The sequence below is a fragment of the Crocodylus siamensis genome, chromosome 3, assembly GCF_052110815.1.
Source record: "Crocodylus siamensis isolate JL-2025a chromosome 3, ASM5211081v1, whole genome shotgun sequence".
Classification (NCBI taxonomy): Eukaryota; Metazoa; Chordata; order Crocodylia; family Crocodylidae; genus Crocodylus; species Crocodylus siamensis.
In genome coordinates, this window is record NC_143397.1 from 18,833,433 (window position 1) to 18,853,764 (window position 20,332).

General features: G+C 43.0%; 1 protein-coding gene across 3 annotated transcripts in view; it reads left to right on the forward strand.

Moving 5' to 3' along the window:
* WDR7 (WD repeat domain 7) overlaps positions 1-20,332 on the forward strand; it is a 301,904-nt gene that overhangs the window by 18,989 nt on the left and 262,583 nt on the right. Inside the window, exons 4-11 of one of the 3 annotated variants that reach the window (XM_090037845.1) lie at positions 222-300; positions 826-1,000; positions 1,745-1,821; positions 7,302-7,421; positions 7,955-8,130; positions 12,410-12,512; positions 14,534-14,675; positions 16,964-17,212. In XM_090037845.1, the coding sequence (XP_089893971.1) occupies positions 222-300; positions 826-1,000; positions 1,745-1,821; positions 7,302-7,421; positions 7,955-8,130; positions 12,410-12,512; positions 14,534-14,675; positions 16,964-17,212 (1,121 nt within the window). The remainder of the gene's footprint in view (positions 1-221; positions 301-825; positions 1,001-1,744; positions 1,822-7,301; positions 7,422-7,954; positions 8,131-12,409; positions 12,513-14,533; positions 14,676-16,963; positions 17,213-20,332) is intronic. The other 2 variants (XM_090037847.1, XM_090037846.1) reach the window with 2 other exon arrangements.

Below are 20,332 nucleotides of genomic sequence, written 5' to 3' on the forward strand. Positions count from 1 at the left end.
TGTTCAAGGTTTGTTGAAGAAACAGGCTTGCGGATGATTATGGATTGAAAAAAGTCCCTAAGAATGGGAGGGAAATTTTAAAGGAAGGTAATTTATTCAAACTAAACATTTGGGATGACACTTCCTTTTTCCCACCAACCAAAATGACATTTTAATTTGCAAGTCTGTAGAGAAATGACATGTCTGGGTAGAATTGGAGTTAATTGCCTGTTGTATTTTAGGGAGATGTGTCTCTGGGATGTGAATGATGGGAGATGCATAGAATTTACTAAATTAGCCTGCACACACACTGGCATACAGGTTAGTACTTCATTTACATAAGAGCTAAAATGTTTGAGAGATTTTTAGATTGTATTTGTATGTTAGAGCAATCATTTCACTCTTCATTTCATACATTCAATGAATTCCAGTTTAGAAACTACTGAATGGCACAAATATATACCTTGCATTTTATTTCTGCATCATTAAATACCTTAGAGCTTGAAATAGGTGCAGTTAGTTTGGCTTTTGAGATAATGTTTTATTTTATCAGGTAAGCAGCACTGTTTTTCACGGGGATCAGCTGGACTGTAAAAATGATTCAATTATACTATTTTGTCAGTCACTTCTTTTTTTTTTTTTTTTTTTAAATGTGATGTTGTACCACAATTCATACTAGGGTAGAGGAAGAAGCAGTTTCAAAAGAAATAAAGATGTATAGCCATCTAGCTGGTCTTTGCTAAGTGATCAGTTTATTAGGAATTTCACTTAAGAAAATATACACAAAATGCACTTGCTCGTGTCCTATGTGGCATCTAACTATGCGTTCTCTTCTTAATAACACAGTTCTATCAGTTTACAGTTGGGACCCAACGTGAAGGGAGGCTGCTATGCCATGGGCATTATCCAGAAATTCTTGTTGTGGATGCTACCAGCCTTGAGGTCCTATATTCTTTAGTGTCAAAGATTTCTCCTGACTGGATCAGCTCTATGAGTATTATTAGGTCCCACAGAACACAAGGTAACTTTTTTTTTTTCCTGAGGAAGGAAAACGCCTGCTTCTCCCCTCCCTCCTGCTGCCCCCCAGTTTGTTTAGAACATCAAGATCTACTTCTTTTTAAAACAGAAATCCTGGGCTTTGTTATCCTCTGAGCAAGAGGGAGTGAGCGAATACAATGTTGGTGAAAGGCACAGGCTTAGCAGTCTATAAAACTGAGGCTTTTTCATTTTGAGTATCTGCAGAATGTGAGTTACTGCTTAGTCTTACATTAGACATTAGCCTTACATCCTTTCCCAGAATTGCTTCTAGGAGTGGTGGTGCAGTTTAAAAGATTGTAGTTGATAATTTGACAGGATTCTGTGCTCTGGGTTGAAAAAGCTTATTGGGATGCTGTGGAGCTTCTCATAATGTATTTTTTGTTATCTGCATGAGCCATTAAGGATGGTGTCTGACACAGCCATTATGAACTTGGTGTGTATGTAGGTTTAGGACAGAACGAACCACTTCTTGATCTTCTTTCCTTTCCAGTATGCTTTCTAAGTATGCAATGATTGTATGTATGTTTTGTTTTTTTTAAAGTGAAATTACTGTATTGTTTTCTGTGCTTGTGGTTTGATAATTCTAAAATAATCACCTGAATATGGAAGAAATACTCTGAATCTATTAATAAACTTTAGTATTGTCCTAACTTTAGCATATTTTTTTTACAAATGTATAATGTTAATACTATACAAACTCTTTCATTTTATTGTACTTTTTCCCCAGAGGATACTGTTGTGGCAGTTTCAGTGACTGGTATTCTGAAAGTATGGATTGTAACTTCTGAAGTTAGTCACATTCAGGTAAGCAAAAGAGTCTCTGAATCAGATTTCTTCACGGGATATAAAACATTCCATGAAGTATGAACAGTACTTCCCCATCCCATCTAACTTAGGGTGACTCTTTCATGGCCTCTATGTTGTTAAGTCCCATAAGTTTTCCTTGTCTGTGTTATGTTTTGATAAAGAGGTTTCCTTTTGTCAGCCCTTCTTGTATGTTCTTTCAGTTAACTAGCAGAAATGATTGATCTCATTTGCTTTACCAGTAAAAGCTCCCTTAGTCCTCAAATCATCTGTGAAATTCCCTCAGATGTTACTTTTCTCTGGCCATGACTTATGCCCCCTTTTCAGAAGTCTCACTTAATGTAGTCTAGAGCAGTGGCTCTCAACCTTTTTTGTACCAGGACCATTTATAAACGCAAATGGCCAGTCCTGACCCAGTGCCCCTCACTCCTAATCTGCTGCCCCCTATCCCCAAGCACCACCTCCCCAGTGTGTGGGGCAGGGGGTGTAGGGCATGGGGAGCCCTAAGCAGCCCCTGGCAGGCTGGAGCTCTGCCAGCCTGCAAGGGAAAAGCCACAGATTCCCATATTTTTCTCCTTTAAAGGAGAGGATCCACTTTTAAAGTTTGTTCGCAACCATTTTATATACTACTGCGATTCACTTTTGGGTTGAGAAATGCTGGTCTAGAAAGCATCTAATATTAAGTTTGTTCTTTGTGACATTTGTTGGTTTTAAAACTATTCACATCAAATATTTGGACATGGAGCTTGAGTGCAGCAGGGCATACTCCAATGATGACTTTACTGGCTCCTAACTGGAATGGGACTGGATGGGCAGGGTATGCTTCTGAAAGTGTTCTAACCCAAGGGTCAGCAATCTGTGATGAAGCGTTTTGATCCATTTCATGGACATGGGGACTCAGCAACAGTCACTTTACCCATAGCACAGGGGAAAGCACCAATTGCAGACACTTTTTCCCCATACCAGCAGTGGGTGCTTTTCCCTGCCACCAGCATGGGGAAAGCGCTTGCTGCCAGCAGAGAGAAAGTACCTGTTGCTACCTCTTTTCTCCAGTGGGTGCAGGGAAAAGCATCAGTGGTGGGCGCTTTTCCTCATGCTGGTGGTAGGCACTATTCCCAACATAGGTGATAGGGTGAAAAGCGGCAGAGCCAGCTGGGTCCTAGTGCCCACTCACCAGCCCACCTCTGACTGCACTGATTGATACCATACTGTGCATACAGCATCACCTAGCATGTATAGATATTTCCCTGTCTCAAAGGCTAGGAACAGACATTCAAAAAGCCTGAGCCGGAATTGATTCAATCTTTGCAGGTTAGTCTAACCTGCCTAGGTTGAACCAGTTTGCAACTGTACAGTCATTCCCTGTGGACTGAAGAAATGCAGACACATGCTTGCAGTGGCTCAAGTTAGAAGCTGGTGGGTGCCAAAGCAGCCCTCCCTTCCCTTCCATAGCGCAGAGCTGGGGGGACGGGGGATGGTGGCCAGGCCCTGGCAAGATGCTCTGATTAGGGAGGGGTGTAGATCCCCACTCTCCCTACACTGTCCCAGGCTTTTCCCTACTTGCTGCTCAAGGTGTGGGATTGTTGCCAGACCCCAGCCCCAGGCTAGCACGCTAAGGCAAAGAGGGGCATACAGTGTGTACATCTGTTGATCATACTGAGCTTTACAATCTCCCTCTCCCTGCTTCTTCATACTGTTTGCAGACCAGACAGGTGAGGGAGTCAGTAGAGGCCTGATAACACAGCGTTTATCAGCCCATCAACAAAACAAAGGTGTCTCATCAGTTCAAGATCTTCTTAAAGAGCTTTTTTCCAAAGAAGGAACTAGTGGGACATTACCAACTGACTTGTTGATTAGCTCCAAAAAGCCCTAAGCGGACATTGATACTGTTCTGTCTGCCTGTCCCAGTGAAATTGGAGACCCACCCACAAACACCTCTCAGCATTAGGTAGCATACCACATGCCTAGGGTTTCTGGGGCTGGGATCCATGCTCTGGGAGGTGGAGGGAGAGGGGATCCCTGCTTGAGCAGCAAGGGGTGGGGGTAGGGGTAGGGCGGGGGGAAGCCAGGTAGACCCTGCTGTTCTTGCAGTCTCTGGAACTCTGGCCAGGGAGCAGAGGGGTGGGGCCAGCCCTGTTTTCTGGAGCACAGCCCAGCCCTGCCCAGGGCTGCAAAGCATCTGGGATGTTGGGGGCCTTTGGTTTAACTTAAACCAAGAAGGAGTCTGGGACAGACATTGCATAAACTGGTTTGACACAAATCAGTTAAGTCTGATACTTCAGTCAACAAGGTTTATCTTAAACCAGTTTTGGCCATTTTGAAACTGTTTTATGCGCACTGAACCTTTGTTCTGTTACAGGTTTAAATCAGTTTCTGATCACTTTAAACTGGTTTATGTGGACTGTCTGTCCCTAGCCAAAGAGCTTGTAATATAAATGACAATAAAAGAGAGAGCTGATTTCCAGCAAATCCATCCCTCTCCCCTCCGCCCCCCTACATGCTTTTGGAACGTCTGATGCTCAGAGGGGTTAACAGGTTTATTCAAGATTGTGCAGTAAATGGGTTGCAGATCCTTGAAATGAATCCAGAAGTCTCTTCTCTCATAATGACTTCTTGATAAAACCCCTTTTGCTTTAGAGTTAGCTCCATTACCCCACTCCTAATTTTGCAGATTCCTTTAGATGGGATTTTTTTTTTTTAAAGAAATTGTGTCCTTTTGGAGAAGATCAAGGAAGTGTGTTATGAAAGTCTTCAATATAGCATGCAGAGCAAAAGGTAGAATTTGTGTAAGTTGCGCCTGTTAGAAAGCTGAAAATCTGTTACAGATTGCAATCCTGCCCTTTCTGTGTTACTAGCACCTGAATTGGCAACAATCAGTAAAGATAGATTCTTTCTCTTAAAAAGCAGTCCAGTGTTAGTAGATTTCTGCCATTTTAACTGTCCCCAAACCTTTTTTGCTCTGGATGGCAGCCATTAAAATAGGAACATTTCTGCCGTTCATTCTTGATGGAAGTAAGGACACCTGATTCCTCTTATGTTAGCCTTCATATTTAGTTCAGATTTAGTTGCTTTAATGCTGAAAGCTGCATTTGGTTTTGAAATAAGTAGATGTCAGTTAGTTTACTGGATATCATGTGAATGTTAGGTGATTTGCTTTTGAAAACAGCTGACTTGCTTAGTGGAACAAACAATTCTGAGAACTAGCTACAAGCCACAAAAAGAGACCTCTGTCACAGATAGATATAGGGCAGTATCCAATTTTTGTGTCCCCTCAGATGAGGGAAAGGGAACAGAGAGAAACTCTTCCTTTCCATTTAGTAAAGTGGCCAAATCATTGTTTGGAACGATCAGGTGTACTGGATGCAGTTGGTATTGAGATGAGTTTGTGTCATAGTCAGTGAGGTTAATCCAAGGAACAATTATTGCCAATTGAAAACTTTTTCACAATTTATTTAAGGGAAATTAAAAACATTCCCACCACAAGGGGTAAAGGCTGTTCTGAAAATGTGCAGTGCAAAGGTACCATTTTTCTTACTGTTTATCTTAGAGAGAAATGGTGGGATCCCTGAAAGAGTGCAGCTTGAATTTAAAACAAAATTCAACATTTTAAACCACTTAAAATTCAAAATTCAATTTAAAATCAAGTTGAGTCTTAACTCCAAAAAGTCACTTAGATTGAAATGTAACTTATTTCCATTTGTAAAATTTTCTCTGTAGAAAACTGCACTTATATAGTTAATTACTGATTAATGTAATCTTTGCTTTTTTCCTATCCTAGATACTTATGCATTATCCCATTATCGTATCTGTGTGTTCAGTCTTCAATGTATTGATCCTAACAACACTCTCTAGATAGGGAAATACAGTAAAAGTCATTATGATGAACCCCTGTGGGACTAGGGGAAAAGTTCATTAATAGAGAATGTTTGCTGTAATAGGTCTAGTTGATTTGCTGCATCATAATAACGAAAAAAAAATCAATTCCTGCTCTTGGGATGTTAGAAATGGGGAACTTCTTGTAAGTAGAATTTGCTATAATGACATTGTACTGTACCATCATCACCATTTTAGAGGCCTCAGAAAATCTGTAAATGAGAAAAGTGGAAGAGGGGGTGCAGAGAAAAGGGAGTAACAGAGATTAAGTTCCCCTAACCTGGGGTTGGCAATTATTTGGGCTGGAGGTCCACTTAAGGAGTTTTGGTGAGCTGTTGCAGTGGGTGGGGTGGTGCTGATCTGGCCCACGACAGCTCACCAAAATTCCCTAAGCCGCCCCCTCACGCAAATAAGTGCCCACCCCTGCACCATTTCCTGCTTCTGCTTTTTCATTGTTTAAACCTTTGTTCCTTGAATTAGCTTAATAGATTCAGTTTTTATGAAAACAAGGCGATTTTTATGGTATTGCCTAGAGTCAGGAAAATGCATAGATGTGTCATTTTGTAAGATTCCCTGCAAGGTGCTTGCTCTGCACCTCTTCTGTTGTTTCAGGGCAGGGTCTTTTATTTGTGGATTGCCAAGCATTCAGGAATGTCCTAAATAATATGATTTTTGTTATTTGAAATTAGTGTTGCCCCAAAGAAATTGTGGACTGCTAAATTCTTCTGGTGATTTAAGGTGTTACAAACCCAGGTTGTCTGAAGTGCTGTGTCAGGAAATAATGTTCCTAATTGGTTTACTTTTTTATCTATCCCTTTTTTCTCTTATATTTTAGCTAATGAACTTTTTTTATCGTTGTCAGAAAATATAGTTTTAAAAATGTCTAGCTAGGGCTTAAGCTTGTAAGTAATCTATGTGATCTTAAAAATCTGGGTAAGATTTTTATAGCTGATTATGCCAGTGGTTCTCAAACTTTAATATGGACTGCCTAAAAGCGTACTCCTAGGAACATTTTTACAAATCTGGAGGCTATTGCTTCTCTGTGCTAACTCTAAAGTTTGCTTGTATAAAAAGTAGTACTAGGACAATATCAGGGTGAAAAACCATTTTTATAGTTTAATTTTATCTCTGACATTTTGTATCTCCATTTTTCTTCCTGGTGTAAGACTTTGCATACTTGAATCTTGCATAGTTGCCAACAGCTCCCGTTGCTTTAATCTATGCATATAGTTTCATAGTTTGTTTCTGTTTTCCTGTTTACTTGCTACCTTTTCAGGTTTGGCATAATCTATAAACTTGGTCCTGTTTGAACTTTTAGCTAAGATGCCCCCCCTTACTTAGTTATTTGTTTTAGTAAAGCATTTACAGTGAATGCATTTTTATGAATTGGAAATCTTGGACATTTCCTGCCAAAGTTTTTTTTTACTTTGTCCTTCCTTGAAACTTCATAGAAATGTTGCTACTACAGTAGTCCAACAGAAGTTTTGTACATCTGTAGCTCTTTGCATTGCTCAGTATGTCTATAAAGTGCTATTTGAGAACTCTGGATGTAAGTGGGACCATGCTAGATATAACATGTCATTAAATGTAACTTGTTTCTCTTTTAGGATACAGAACCAATATTTGAAGAGGAGTCTAAACCAATTTATTGTCAGAACTGCCAAAGTATTTCCTTCTGTGCATTTACCCAGAGATCTCTTTTGGTAGTATGCTCAAAGTACTGGAGGGTAAGGAAAACCAGTTAATTGAAAGTTGGCTTCTTTCAATAGAAGCTGGTTTGTTTTAAGTAGTCAGTGAAGTGTTTACAAAAATGAAGCTTGGAAAAGTCTGTTTTTAAATCAATTAGCATTCTCAATTCATTGTGTGTTTAATTTTTTAGAAGTTTATTGGCTCGCTGCATTGACAATGCTGCTTTGTGGTTTGAACATTAAATAAAAATCCTTTGATGGATAGTCATTATGGCTACCTTGTATGGCACTGAAATATGCAAAATAGTTCTATGCCTTATTTATAAAGTTTGTAATCATGTTTCTTGTTACATTTCATAGACATTTTAACTTTTATAATACTTTTCTTGACTCTTATGAAAATACATGTGCTAAATATCTTCAGTAAATTCTGCTGTAAGCTAAGTTACTTTAATGCACCTTAGAAACAGAGGTATTTAGAATATTAAATGAACCCCTATCCAGATATGTAAAAAAAAATAATGGTGAACTCATGGGAAACTTAGTTTTTGTATAAATTTGTTTCTTCCTAGGTGTTTGATGCTGGAGATTATTCTCTGTTATGTTCAGTTCCCAGTGAGAATGGACAGACCTGGGCTGGCGGTGACTTTGTATCGGCCGATAAAGTAATCATATGGACAGAAGATGGCCAAAGTTTTATTTACAAACTACCAGCCAGGTATTCAGTACTTGAAATAATGGATCACAGGTGGGCTTTGGAGTAAACTTAATTGACATGGAATAAGAGTAAAATGGTGACTCTATTTGGCTTATAAAAAATGTTGTAGAAGAAATAATGCAATGAAAATCTTTCAAAATATGTACCCTCAAAATGTATTCTTATGTTTTGGTACATGGAAGCAATGTGTTGGACTGAGTTTCTTATTTTTCCAACTTTACCACAATCCTTTAATTATTGTAGTCACCAGAGAATGTATAATTTTAGGAGTCATCTTTTTCTCTTGCCTATATGAAACAAATCAGAAGCATGGAGGTGAGAAGTAGCATTTTGTGCTAGGTTATAGTTTCATAGTAGCTAGGGTCAGGAGGGACCTGAACAGATCACCTAGCCTGACCCCCTGCGACAGGCAGGAATGAATGCTGGGTTCACAAGACCCCAGACAGGTGATCATCTAACCTCTTTTTGAATTTGCCCAAGGTAGGGGCGAGGACCACTTCCCTAGGAAGTTGGTTCCAGATTCTGGCCACCCTAACTGTAAAATATGGCCTTCTGATCTCTAACCTAAACCTATTCTCCATCAGCTTATTACTATTGTTCCTCATCACCCCAGGTGGTGCTGGGGAGAATAGGGCTCTCCCTATTTGCTGATGACCTCCTCTGATGAGTTTGTAGGCAGCCACCAGGTCCCCCCTCACCCTCTCTTGCTGAGGCTGAACAGGTTTAGGTCCCTCAGTCTCTCTTCATAGGGCTTGTCCTGCTGCCCTCTCACCAAGTCGCTGATGAAGATGTTAAACAGTGCAGGCCTGAGGACTAAGCCCTGGGGGACCCTACTGCTCACATCTCGCCAGACTGAGTAGGACCCGTCCACTACTACTCTCTGGGTGTGCCCCATCAGCCAGTTTTTTACCCATCCAACTGTGTAGGCATCAGTGCCACAGTCACTTAATTTATTAATGAGAACTGGGTGAGAGACAGTGTCAAAGGCCTTCTTAAAGTCTAGAAAGACTATCCACGGCGACACCATAATCCAAGCCATAGTTACCTGGTCATAAAAGGCAACCAGGTTGGTCAGGCAGGACCTGCCTTTGATGAACCCATGCTGGTTGCCCCTGAGCATGATCCTCCCCTGCTGGCGCCCCCTTCCTCCCCCCACCCCAGATGTGCTCCTTGATGATTTTCTCCAAGATCTTCCCGAGGACCGAGTTGAGGCTTACAGACCTGTAGTTACTTGGGTCCTCCTTCCTCCCTTTCTTAAAAATGGGGACCACATTAGCTAGTTTCCAATCCCCTGGTACCTGGCCAGATGACCTCGAATGCTCATACAGCTGGGCCAAGGGCTCTGCGATGACCCCTGCCAGCTCCCTCAACACCCTTGGTTGGAGGACATCTGGACCTGCAGCTTTAAAAATGTCCAGCCCTTCCAGACGATCCCTAACTACCTCTGCACTGACCTAAGGCCTGTCAGAGCTGTCCCTGAGATTGTCCCTACCTCTGGCAGGAGGGAAGTCCCGGTGCCTGTTCAAGAAAACAGAAGGAAAGAAACTGTTAAAAATATTGGCTTTCTCATCTGGCATAACCACAAGGTTGCCATTTGAGTCTTGCAGGGGCCCTACATTGCTTGGTGCCCTCTTCTTGTTCCCAGTGTACTTAAAAAAGGACTCTTTGTTGTCCTTAATCTTGGATGCTAGCCTGAGCTCCATCTCTACCTTGGCCTTCCTAATAGCCCTCCTACACTCACGGGCTGAGGAGGAGTACTCCTCCTTGGTGATAGCCCCTCCCTTTCACTGGTTGTATGCCACCCTTTTAGCCCTCAGGCATTCCTGAATGTCTTTGCTGAGCTATGGGAGTTTTCAAGCACTCTTACCCCCCCTTGCTTTTCTAATGGACTGTTACCTTTGGGCTTGGAGGATCGCCCCCTTAAGTTACGACCATTCCTCCTGGACTCCCATCTCCTCTACCTTCTGGGCCCTCAGTGCCTCCCCCACTAATCTCTGAAGCTCATTGAAGTTTGCCCTTCTGAAATCAAGGGCTTTAGTCTTGCTATAAGCCCTTGACACTCTGCGCTGGATAGTGAATTCCAGCAGGTGGTGATCACTATTGTTCAGGTGGTCAAGGACCTGCAGTCCCTTCACCAGGTCATCCCCAGTAGCCAGGACCAGGTCCAGCAAGGCTTTACCCCTAGTGAGGTTGTGCACCTCCTGGACAAGGTAAAGGTCCTGTAATACAGCCAGGAACCTACGTGAGCGGTCAGACCTGGCTATTTGCTCTTCCCAGCAAATGTCTGGGTAGTTTAGGTCACCCATGGCAGTGACATTCCTTGATCTAACTGCCCCCGTAAGCTGACCAGAGAAGTCCCAGTCCAGCTCTTCCCCCTGGTTGGGTGGTCTGTAGTAGACACTCACCGTAAGGTCCCTTTCGTCCCACCCCCCTTGTAGTTTGACCCACAGTGTCTCCACCCGACCCTCCTCTAACCCGAAGCTAATCCTTGATGATGTGAGGTGCTCTTTGACATAGAGCGTGACCCCCCCCCCCACCTTTCCTCTCTGTCCTGTCCCTTCTATATAGGGTGTATCCTCAAATGCCCACCGCCCAGTCGTGCGTAGGGTCCCACCAGGTTTCTGTGAGCCCTACTAAGACAGGGTTCTTACTCGCAATCAGGAGGCACAGTTCCTCCTGTTTGTTCTCCATACTATGAGCATTGGTATAGAGGCACTTGAGGCCTCCTGAGGGTGCACGCGCCTCCCCCCTACTCCTAGGACTGTTGTGGCCGTTAGTGAGATTGAAAGGATGATGAGGTTTCAGTAAGGTAAAAGTAATAGTTCAGGGGACATCATAGAACAATAGTTATTTCAGCATATGCAAAGGTGAAGGATAAGACTCAATGGATTTTAAAACATAGTTTCACCAGAAATCTTTTTATTTTAACAAGTTTGTCTTCAAGGTGCCACCCTGCCTTGACTTCATTCAGGCTTTTCATTTAATGTTCACAGGATCATAGGAAAAGTTGGGCTGGAAGGGACCTCATGAAGTCATCTTGAGCCCTCTGTTCAGTCTTCTCTTTTCTAGAAAAAATAGCTTTAATTCTTTCAGCCTTTCCTCATAAATCTTGTTACCAAGCCCCTAATCATTTTTGTTGCTTTGCGCTGGACTCTTTCTAAAATGTCCACATTCTTCTTGAAGCGTGGGACCCAAAACTCGATACAATACAATGCTCCAGGTGAGGCCTCATGAATGCAGAATGACTTCCCTTGATTTGCAATTTACACTCCTGTTAATACAATATGTTAATAGGGCACTGATTCCCTCAGCTGCCTGAATAGTAATATGGAGCAGGAATCAAAGCACTAAACTTCTGTCTTAGGCAAAAATTCAGCTGCCCTGTTTAATACATGTACCCTAATTTGGGGCGTCTGATTTTTTTGGGAAGAAGATGCATGCTGTACGTGAGAAAAATATGGTATACTGGAATTCATGGTGAATTTGTAACTAGAACAACATTGGTTATACCACTGTAATTGTGTATCGATAATGCTGTTTGACCTTTATAGAAGTCAGGTGTCTCTAAATGCAGTATCTGTGCCATTTGAAATAGTTACTATAACTTTTTGCAATTATATAAATTTTGAAGAGTAGCTGTCTCTTAATGTGTAAGCTCTGTTTAATTTTAACATGAATATTCTGCATTCAGAATATAACATAAGGATCTAAAAACTCCTTGGGAGAATTGGAAGTGTTGGTTTTAAATCTTTAAAACTCTGATGGCTTTAGATCTTGTTACCTGAAAAATCTCTCTTATTTTCATCAACATGTGCTATCACAGTTAAGTTCAGCAGAAGGATTTGAGAGCAGATCCCTCAGTATAAATGGGAGAGAGCTCCTGCAGTGTGTCGTAAGTCAAGAAGTCCCTGGTTTTGCTGCTTGTTGCCTCTCCATGGTCCACTGAAGGCTATATTTTTAATCTTCCAACCGTACTACAAAACCAGTCCTCTTTCTTTTTCTTTTAAAGAGGAGTAGTTGAGAGGAGGAGATAAATGGACCTGAATTAATTTATGGAATTTTTCCATCACTTTCATTCATCTCAGTATTATGTGAATTCTAGTTTGTGGAATGTAAGCCAAGAGGACTTACTGTTAAGAGCAATAAATAACAAATAAACAAAAATAAAGAGACAGTGGTTTGTTTGTTTTTTTTAAAGTAAAAAGAATCTAGCAAATGCTGCATTTTAAACAGTGGTATAATAATAGAACTCAATTTCAGGATGTTAAATGTGGCGTATGATTTAGTTCACTTGTTTGTTTTTATATAGTTGCCTACCAGCTAGTGATTCATTTCGCAGTGATGTTGGCAAAGCTGTTGAAAACTTAATTCCTCCTTTGCTGTACAGTGTATTGGACAGAGCAAATAAGCAGGTAAAAACAAATTCCTTGAAGCTTTTCCGTGCTCTGTGGTTTAACTGTTATGAAATTTCTAATGTTTTTGAGCAAGTTATCTCTTTTCCCTCCACTTGGCTTTCTTAGTTTCAGGCCAATACCTTTTCAAGAACTCCTGCACTGTATGTGTATTTCCATAGTCTCATCTTTCTTCAGAGTAGTTTTTGAATGACAGCTAGGTTTCCTTTGAAAGGTATTATGCTTTGCAACTTCTACATATTATGCTTACAATTTTGAATAGTCACCACTGAGATTATGCCTAAACGGGGAGCTGAGGTCTTGATGCATCTGTTACAGATAGATGTCTTTAAAGACCTGTCCCTCCTTGGTGAGTGCCTTTTTCATTAGGTTATAGTTATACTCCCTATTCTTCCTGCTTTCTGGCCCTGAATTTTTTTGTGCATAGTGATACAACTTCAGCTGGTGGAACAGTACTTCTCACCCTAAATAGTCTATGAATTAGTGGTTATAGTGCTTTTAGAGGTGAAAGATAGGGGTTTCAGTTCATTAATGCCAAGAAAAATTGAATCCAAGTTTCCTATTTCTTGTGTGAATGCCCCAATTAAAGGCAATTGTATAAAGGTGACCTGGTCTTTTACTACTACTTCCTTCTCCAGGGCCCTGTTTTATGAGAGAGCATCCCAAACCACTTTGATTTTCTCAGTGTATGTTAGACATCAGAGGATATGGGTAAAGAAATATGTGGTTTCTGGATCCTCATCGGGATAGGTGAGGAACTAAATGATGAACTTCTTGAAGTGGGACAGTTCAGGACATGAGATGAAGCACAACCTTAGATACCTGGAGGTCACTAAAATCAAACTGGGAAGTGCCTAATAAGTTTATATTCCTCTAAAGCGGTGGTTCTCAACTTTTTTTTTTTTTTAAATGCTGCATCCCTCATTACGCTTGAAGCATCCCTTGGAAAATGCCATCTCTTTTATTTTTTTTATTCAGTTTTTGCCTACAGAAAAATAGTACAGCAGTTGCAAAGGACTCAGAGGGTATCTATACACGTGCCTTGGGGTTGGGGGGGCGCTTTTAATTAGAGTGGCTTTGAGAGCTTCTCTAATTAAAGCATCTACAGCATCATGTGTATTCAGCATTCCATGCTTCAAAGTGGCAGCAGGGATGCTTTAATTAAAGTGGTGGGGATGCTGTGACATGGAGGCTGTTGGAGCGTGCTAATTACCATGCTTCGGTAGACTTGTAGCATAGCTCTGTCATATGTACAGGTGCCAAGAAAGACCGTAACAGGTCAAAATATTTTTAACACTGTGGATTCCCTATTTGTAATCTCTGGGTTTATCTTGAGAATCATGTTTGCACACCTAATAGTGCTAATATTGCATGGTACTCTGTGGCACCCTTGAAATGATCTCATGGCACTCTTGCTTGCCCTGGTACCCTGGTTGAGAATCACTGCCCTAAAGTTAGACAGCTGCTTAATGGGAGCTATTTCCATGGACATTTTGGATTGTTTATTGGATTTAAGCCCAAATATATTAACTTGCTCTTGTATAACTTGACCTTGATATATTTGGTGCTACAAAAAAGTGAGAAACTTTAAAAAAAAAAAAATTTATAAATTAATATATTTGTTTACCTTACAAATGATTTTGTACCAAGATGGTTACAAAAATAAATTTAGTTTTAATTTAATCATTATGTGTGCTCTACATTTAGAGAGTGAAGCCTACATTGTACACAGACAGCAAATACAGCGTGTTTCTAATCACATTTGTTTCTTAAACTGTATGTCACACCTTCAGTTCTCTTTTGCAGTTAAAATAAATATTTTAACATTTATTCCTCATATATGGCACATCTGTAATGTGTTCTGCAGGTTGATTATGGTTTTTTCTGGGCATTTTATTCTCCAATTCCTGTTTTTTCACAGCAAGATCAGTTGAGTAGACTATGAGAGGAAAGGCTATTGTTAAGGCTAGGCACCTGTTACACACATATAAAAACGTTATCATGTTTCTTTTATTTTACAGTTACTAATTTGTCCTCCTGTCACTCGGTTCTTCTATGGACGCAGAGAATGTTTCCATAAACTTCTAATCCAAGGAGACTCTTCAGGGAGACTGTGTATTTGGAGTGTGCCAAATACACTTGAGCAACAAGACATTGCTGAAGGTGATTTGCTATCTAAATCTTATCAGCTAGCTTCCTCTAAATCAGGGGTGTCCAAACTGTGGTATGCGTACCCTGGGGGTAAGCAAGACATCAGCCCCCACCATTGGCAGCAGTCATGGCCTGCGCAGGCATAGCCACCTGATGGCCAGTTCTGGGAGCTGCACATGGCGGTAAAGAGTGGAGCCCTGTTAGTCTACCTCTATTGCGCAGGGCTCCCCGCAGCCCATGCACAGTTCCCTAGACTTGTGCATCACTGGGGGGAAGCCCTGCACATTGGAGCCGGCAGCAGGGCCAGGCTCCCTGCCATCATGTGCAACCCCCAGGACTCTATTGGAAGTGGCAGTGAGCCCCACTCCCTGCTTCCTGACAGAGTCCTGGAAGCTGCATGTGAGCCCCATGCAATAGAGGCAGGGTCTGGCTCCGCTTCTTGCTGCCACATGCAGCTTCCAGAACTGCTTAGAGCTGTGTGCTTCCAGGCGCCTGCGTCTGCATGGGCCATGAGAACCTTGAAGGCACACTGCCTGCCGCTGCTGCCACTCATGCAAAGGGCTGTGTGCCCTGGGGGGGCATGTGGGGAGGTCCCATACCCTGCCCATAACCCCCAACATATACACACACCCACATCTCTCAACATACCCTACACCACACATTTCCTCCACAAACCCCTCACACACAATATACAAGAGTAAGACTATTTTTGAACTATTATGCTATCACCTCATATACACACACACACACACACACACACACACTACAAAAATACACATAAATCAGGACAAAAATATTTTTTTAAATAAATTTAAAATATTATAGTAGATGTTTAACTTTTAGTATATGATTTTGTTTTTCTCCAGTTCCAAGGTGGCAACCCGCCCCCTCCTCCCCCCTTCCCCAACGAATACTTGCAGGGGCAAGGGGAGGGACTTTTGGTGATAAAGGTTAGGGGCAGGACTTCCAGTCCCAAGATGGCAACCAGGGGGCAGAATACCTGTGAAGGGGTGGGGCTACCCTTGCAGCCCTTGGCAGATTATTAAAACTTAAACAGCCCTGCAGCCAAAATAATTGCTCATACCTGCCCTAATAAAACCACTCCCTTTCTTTTACACTTTCTGGCTTACCATACTTCTCTCACCAAAGTATATCTAGAAAGAGCTCTAGAGGCCTCCTCTGCCTGCCAGCTATGCTAGGGGCTTTTCTGCAGCCTCTGATTGTCAGATGTCTTCAGGTGGTAGACCTATGTTGGGAATTACAGTTCTCCCTGGCCAACATAAGGAGAGTCAGCTAAGAAAGTGGGTCCCAGGATGGTGATGAAATGTAGGTGAGGGGCCACAGATGCCACTCCAGCTCTGCCTCCAGAGGCAGGAAGTAGGTCGGTGGGCTGGCCTTGATAAGTAGACTGAAGCAGCTTTAGAACTTCTACTTCCTACTATACCGGCTTTCCCCATGTCTCTTCCTCTTTTTGCATTGTTGAAACATCTGACAGCATCTCATCTGTCTGCTGCTTCCCATATGGTCCTGGGTGAAAAGCAGCCAGAGTCTCCAGGCTCTCCCTTCCTCCTTTGTACTATGAAGCAGTGGGGAGAGGGGTGTGTGTAGGTGGGAACGGAAGGAGGTCTCTGGCAGCTTAGAAGTTGGCCATCTACATGTTCTAGATTTCCCTTCTCTCTGCTGCCACTGTTTGTTACTTTTGTTGCGGTTTCAGGCAAGCACCATTGAGCATCTTTTGTGTCATCTCTTATGTGCAGAAGGAGAAAAGATTATGCAAGTTACTCACAGTTCTGTTAAAAAGTTTTTCTTTCAGTCATGCCTACAAAAACATAATTTATAGTTAGAGAAATATGTTGTTTAATAATGTAAATTATCATATCAATTATCATATCAATTTTAAGTAGTTTTTTTAATAAAGAAAAATTAATATAAATAAAAAATACTGTTTTTTTTAAAATACCCAGCTGACCCACAGTGTTTATCAGGAGAGTTTTGAAGCTATTAACTGGGTCTGTTTCACAAATTTAAGTTACGTTAATTATTGCTGCTGAAGTGATTTTCTCTTTTTGTTTAAATTGGACACATTATTTTTCAGTTCTTCTACCACCCTGTTTAGTGTTTGTATGTGTGTTTTTATGGCTGCATTTTTGTGGTGGGTAAATTAATCCCACTATCTACTTTGTATTTAATACATGGGATGATGTTAGTGTTAGTATTGAGAGAGGGGATTTGGAATCTTATCAAGGAAGCTGCTGAAAAAGAAAATAATCTTATTTTTTATAACTTTTTTTTTAAAACAGGGTTGCAAATGACAGTTTCAACTTCCTTGCAAGAAGCTTTTAATAAACTCACTCCTCATCCTGCTGGAATTATTGATCAATTGAGTTTAATACCAAACAGCAGTGAACCACTCAAAGTTACAGCTAGTGTATATATTCCAGCACATGGACGCCTGGTTTGTGGTCGTGAAGATGGAAGCATTATTATTGTGCCAGCAACACAAACTGCTATAGTTCAGCTTCTTCAAGGAGAGCACATGCTCAGGAGAGGTATGCAAACAAATATTAGACATGCAAAGATGACCATCTTCAAGCTACACAGATATACGAAAGACTCTCAGGAGACCAGCACTTTTCAGCACCAAGTCCTCTTACAAATCTGTTTCTAGAATAGGGGTGGAAAAGAAAAGGAACCTTGGTGATTCCCAAATTCTTTTATCTTCAGGGAAGTCTGCTATGTAGCTTAAATAGTCTATTTAGGAGAATCATAGTGTTGGGACCTCAAGCCTCATCTGATCTAACTTCCTTCACAAATTCATGAATGCTATTCCTAAAATATGCTAAAGTATAAACTTGTGTATACTAAAACATACTAACTAGGTACTGGCTTCCATCTTTGTGCTCTAAAGAAAAGTACGGAGGTTTGAGAATCCTTCCCATCTCTAATGTCCTTGTGCAGATGCAGCCGGCAAGCACAGTTGAGCACTGGGACTCCAAGATGCATGTGGAGATTAGAGAAGACACCTTAATGCACTGGTGAACAGACATGCCTGGGAAAATCTGCCACATCCCTCAGAAGTGTGCTTGACCTACAAGTGGGGGATGTATGAGGAAAAATTCTGTTCTGGAGCACAACTGCTGAATACAGTCTGCCTAGGAAGCCAGCGTATTAACACCATTTAGGCCTTGATCTTACCTAATGCTGTTGTGCTTTAGAATTTTGGAACAAATTATTATTGTTTTTAAAAGGGATGCACTGATAGAGATTTTTTGGGCTAATACCGATGGCCAATATTTAACAGGCCTTATCAGCCGATACAGATCTGATATGCTGATATGTGGCCTGGCAGCATGGCGAGCAGCATCTGGCTGGTAAGTCTGTTGTGGGGGAAGGTGTGGGTGGGGCAATGGAGGCCTCTGCAGTAAGGGAGGGAGTGGGGCTCGGGCAGGGGCAGGTGCTGCACAGCTTAGGTGGGATGGAGGCACAGCTCATCTGGGGATGTGGGGGGGGATGGTTCCTGCCACTGCACACACCCCAGGGGGGCATGGGGGGGGTGTGCCCCCCTTTCCCAGATCTGCGCATGGAGGGAGGGCAGGTGCCGCTGTGGGGTGGGGCCAGGGGTGACGCCGGGCTCTTCCTGCCGGGGGGAGCTGGGCCAGGCTGTATTCGGGCTGGGCAGTAGCAGTGCTGCTATGGGGGGTGGGGGTTTACAGTGAATTTTGGGGTGGTTACAGCCCACCCCATAGCCCCCCTCCCAGCACCACCGCTGCCTTCCCAAGTGCAGCCCCAGCCCAACTCCCCCACTGGGAGGAGCCTGGCACTGCCCCCAGCCCTCAGTGGCAGCCTGCCCGTACCTCACTCACAGATCTAGGGGGCACATGCCCCCTCCCCCATGCTGTCCTGGGATGTGTGTGGCAGCAGGAGCTGGCCCCCTCCCTCCCTGAGTCCTCCGGATGAGCCGCTCACAGATCTACCCCGTGTCCCGTCCCATCCCAGCTGTGCAGTGCCAGCCCCACTCCCTCCCTCCCTCACTGTGGGAGGCTTGGTCTGCCCCCCCATGCCCCTTCCTTTAAAGATCCCATTAAAATCCCATGGTTCCATGAGCTGGATCTAGCCCACAGGCCACATGTTGCTGATCCCTGACCCAGACAAAATAGCCAAAGGACAACTGACCTCTCTAGCCAAAGTGAAGTGGGAAAAATGGAGCCTCATTCATCTTATAAGAAACCACGTGGAACAGGCCAAAAGATCCTCTTTTAAAAAGTCCAGAATAAGGTTAAAAAAAAAGAAAGGGGAAAAAAATCAGGTGCTAAGAGCACCTATAAGCTAAAAATGCAGTCTGATGAGATTACAGCTTTATTTGAAGCCAAGACGGTTACAAGGAACTAAGGGGTTGGGAAGTGTGGATACCCTTTATACCCTCAGTATGAACAACTAGAAGAAACAGGGAGCATACATCCGACATAGGCACCACTAAGGCAAAATGTTCTCAAAGCTCACACAGGTACAGTGCAATGGGCATCTGGATAAGCATTCTAAGGACAAAATAAAGGTATAAACATCAGGGACAACTAAAAAAACCCACTTTTTTTAAAACCCTCTTTTTGCAGATTCATCAGCTGTATAAAATATATAAAGCACAGGCAAGTAGCACGCTGACCTTTTTGCAAATATGATCATAAACCAGCTTTTTCATTTACCTACACTTGTAAGTATTAAAAACTAGAGGTGCACCAATACATTGGTCCTATATCATTGGCACCAATAAAAGAAAAATTGACCGTATCGGTAATCAGCTGTTTTAGGCTGATGTGGCTGATAATGTCAGCAATAAATGCCACATGCATGTGCGCAGCTGCAGCTTAGCATGCAGGCAGCCAGGAGAGCAGCCCAGCAGCATGGAAAGCAGTGTCCAGCTGGCAAGTCTGCTGTGGGGGAAGGGGCATGGAGGAGCAGATCAAGGCTGTCGCGGTGAGGGAGGGGCTGGGACTGGAGCAGGTGCTGCCCAGCTGGGGCGGGCACGGGATGGAGCCACACTTGCCCAAGAGGCGGCTCCCGCCACTGTGCATAACCCGGGAGGACATGGAGAGTAGATGGCTTGTGCTTCCAGATCTGCATGGGGTGAGGCAGGCTGCCACTGCAGGCTGGGGCTGGAGCCCTGCTGGGCTCCTGATGGGGGTTGAGCTGGGCTGTTCTCGGGGTTGGCAGCGGTGGTGTTGGGAGGGTGAATTGGGCTTTGGCAAATTTTGGGGAGGCTATAGTCCCAGCCCTGTACTCCCTCACTGTGTTGCCACCACCCACCCCAAGCCCCAGTCTGGCACAGTCCCAGCCTGCAGCACCAGCCTGCCCCACCCTGCCTCACGCAGATGCAGGGGTCAGACACTCCCCCATGTCCTTCCAGGGTGTGTGCAGCTGCAGGAGCTGCTCCTCCCACACTCCCCACACCCCCTAGATGATCCACTTGTGATTCTGTCCCATGCCCTGACCTACCCCCTCCCTTGTTGCAGGGGCCTCAATCAGACCTCCCCCCCCACCCCACACACACAGAACACACACTGCTTTTCTTTCTTCTTCCCTTCCACCACAACAGACTTACCAGCTGGATGCCGGTCTTCAAGCTGCCGAGCTGTGTATAAGAAATCAAATTGGTATCAGCCAATATGCCTCCT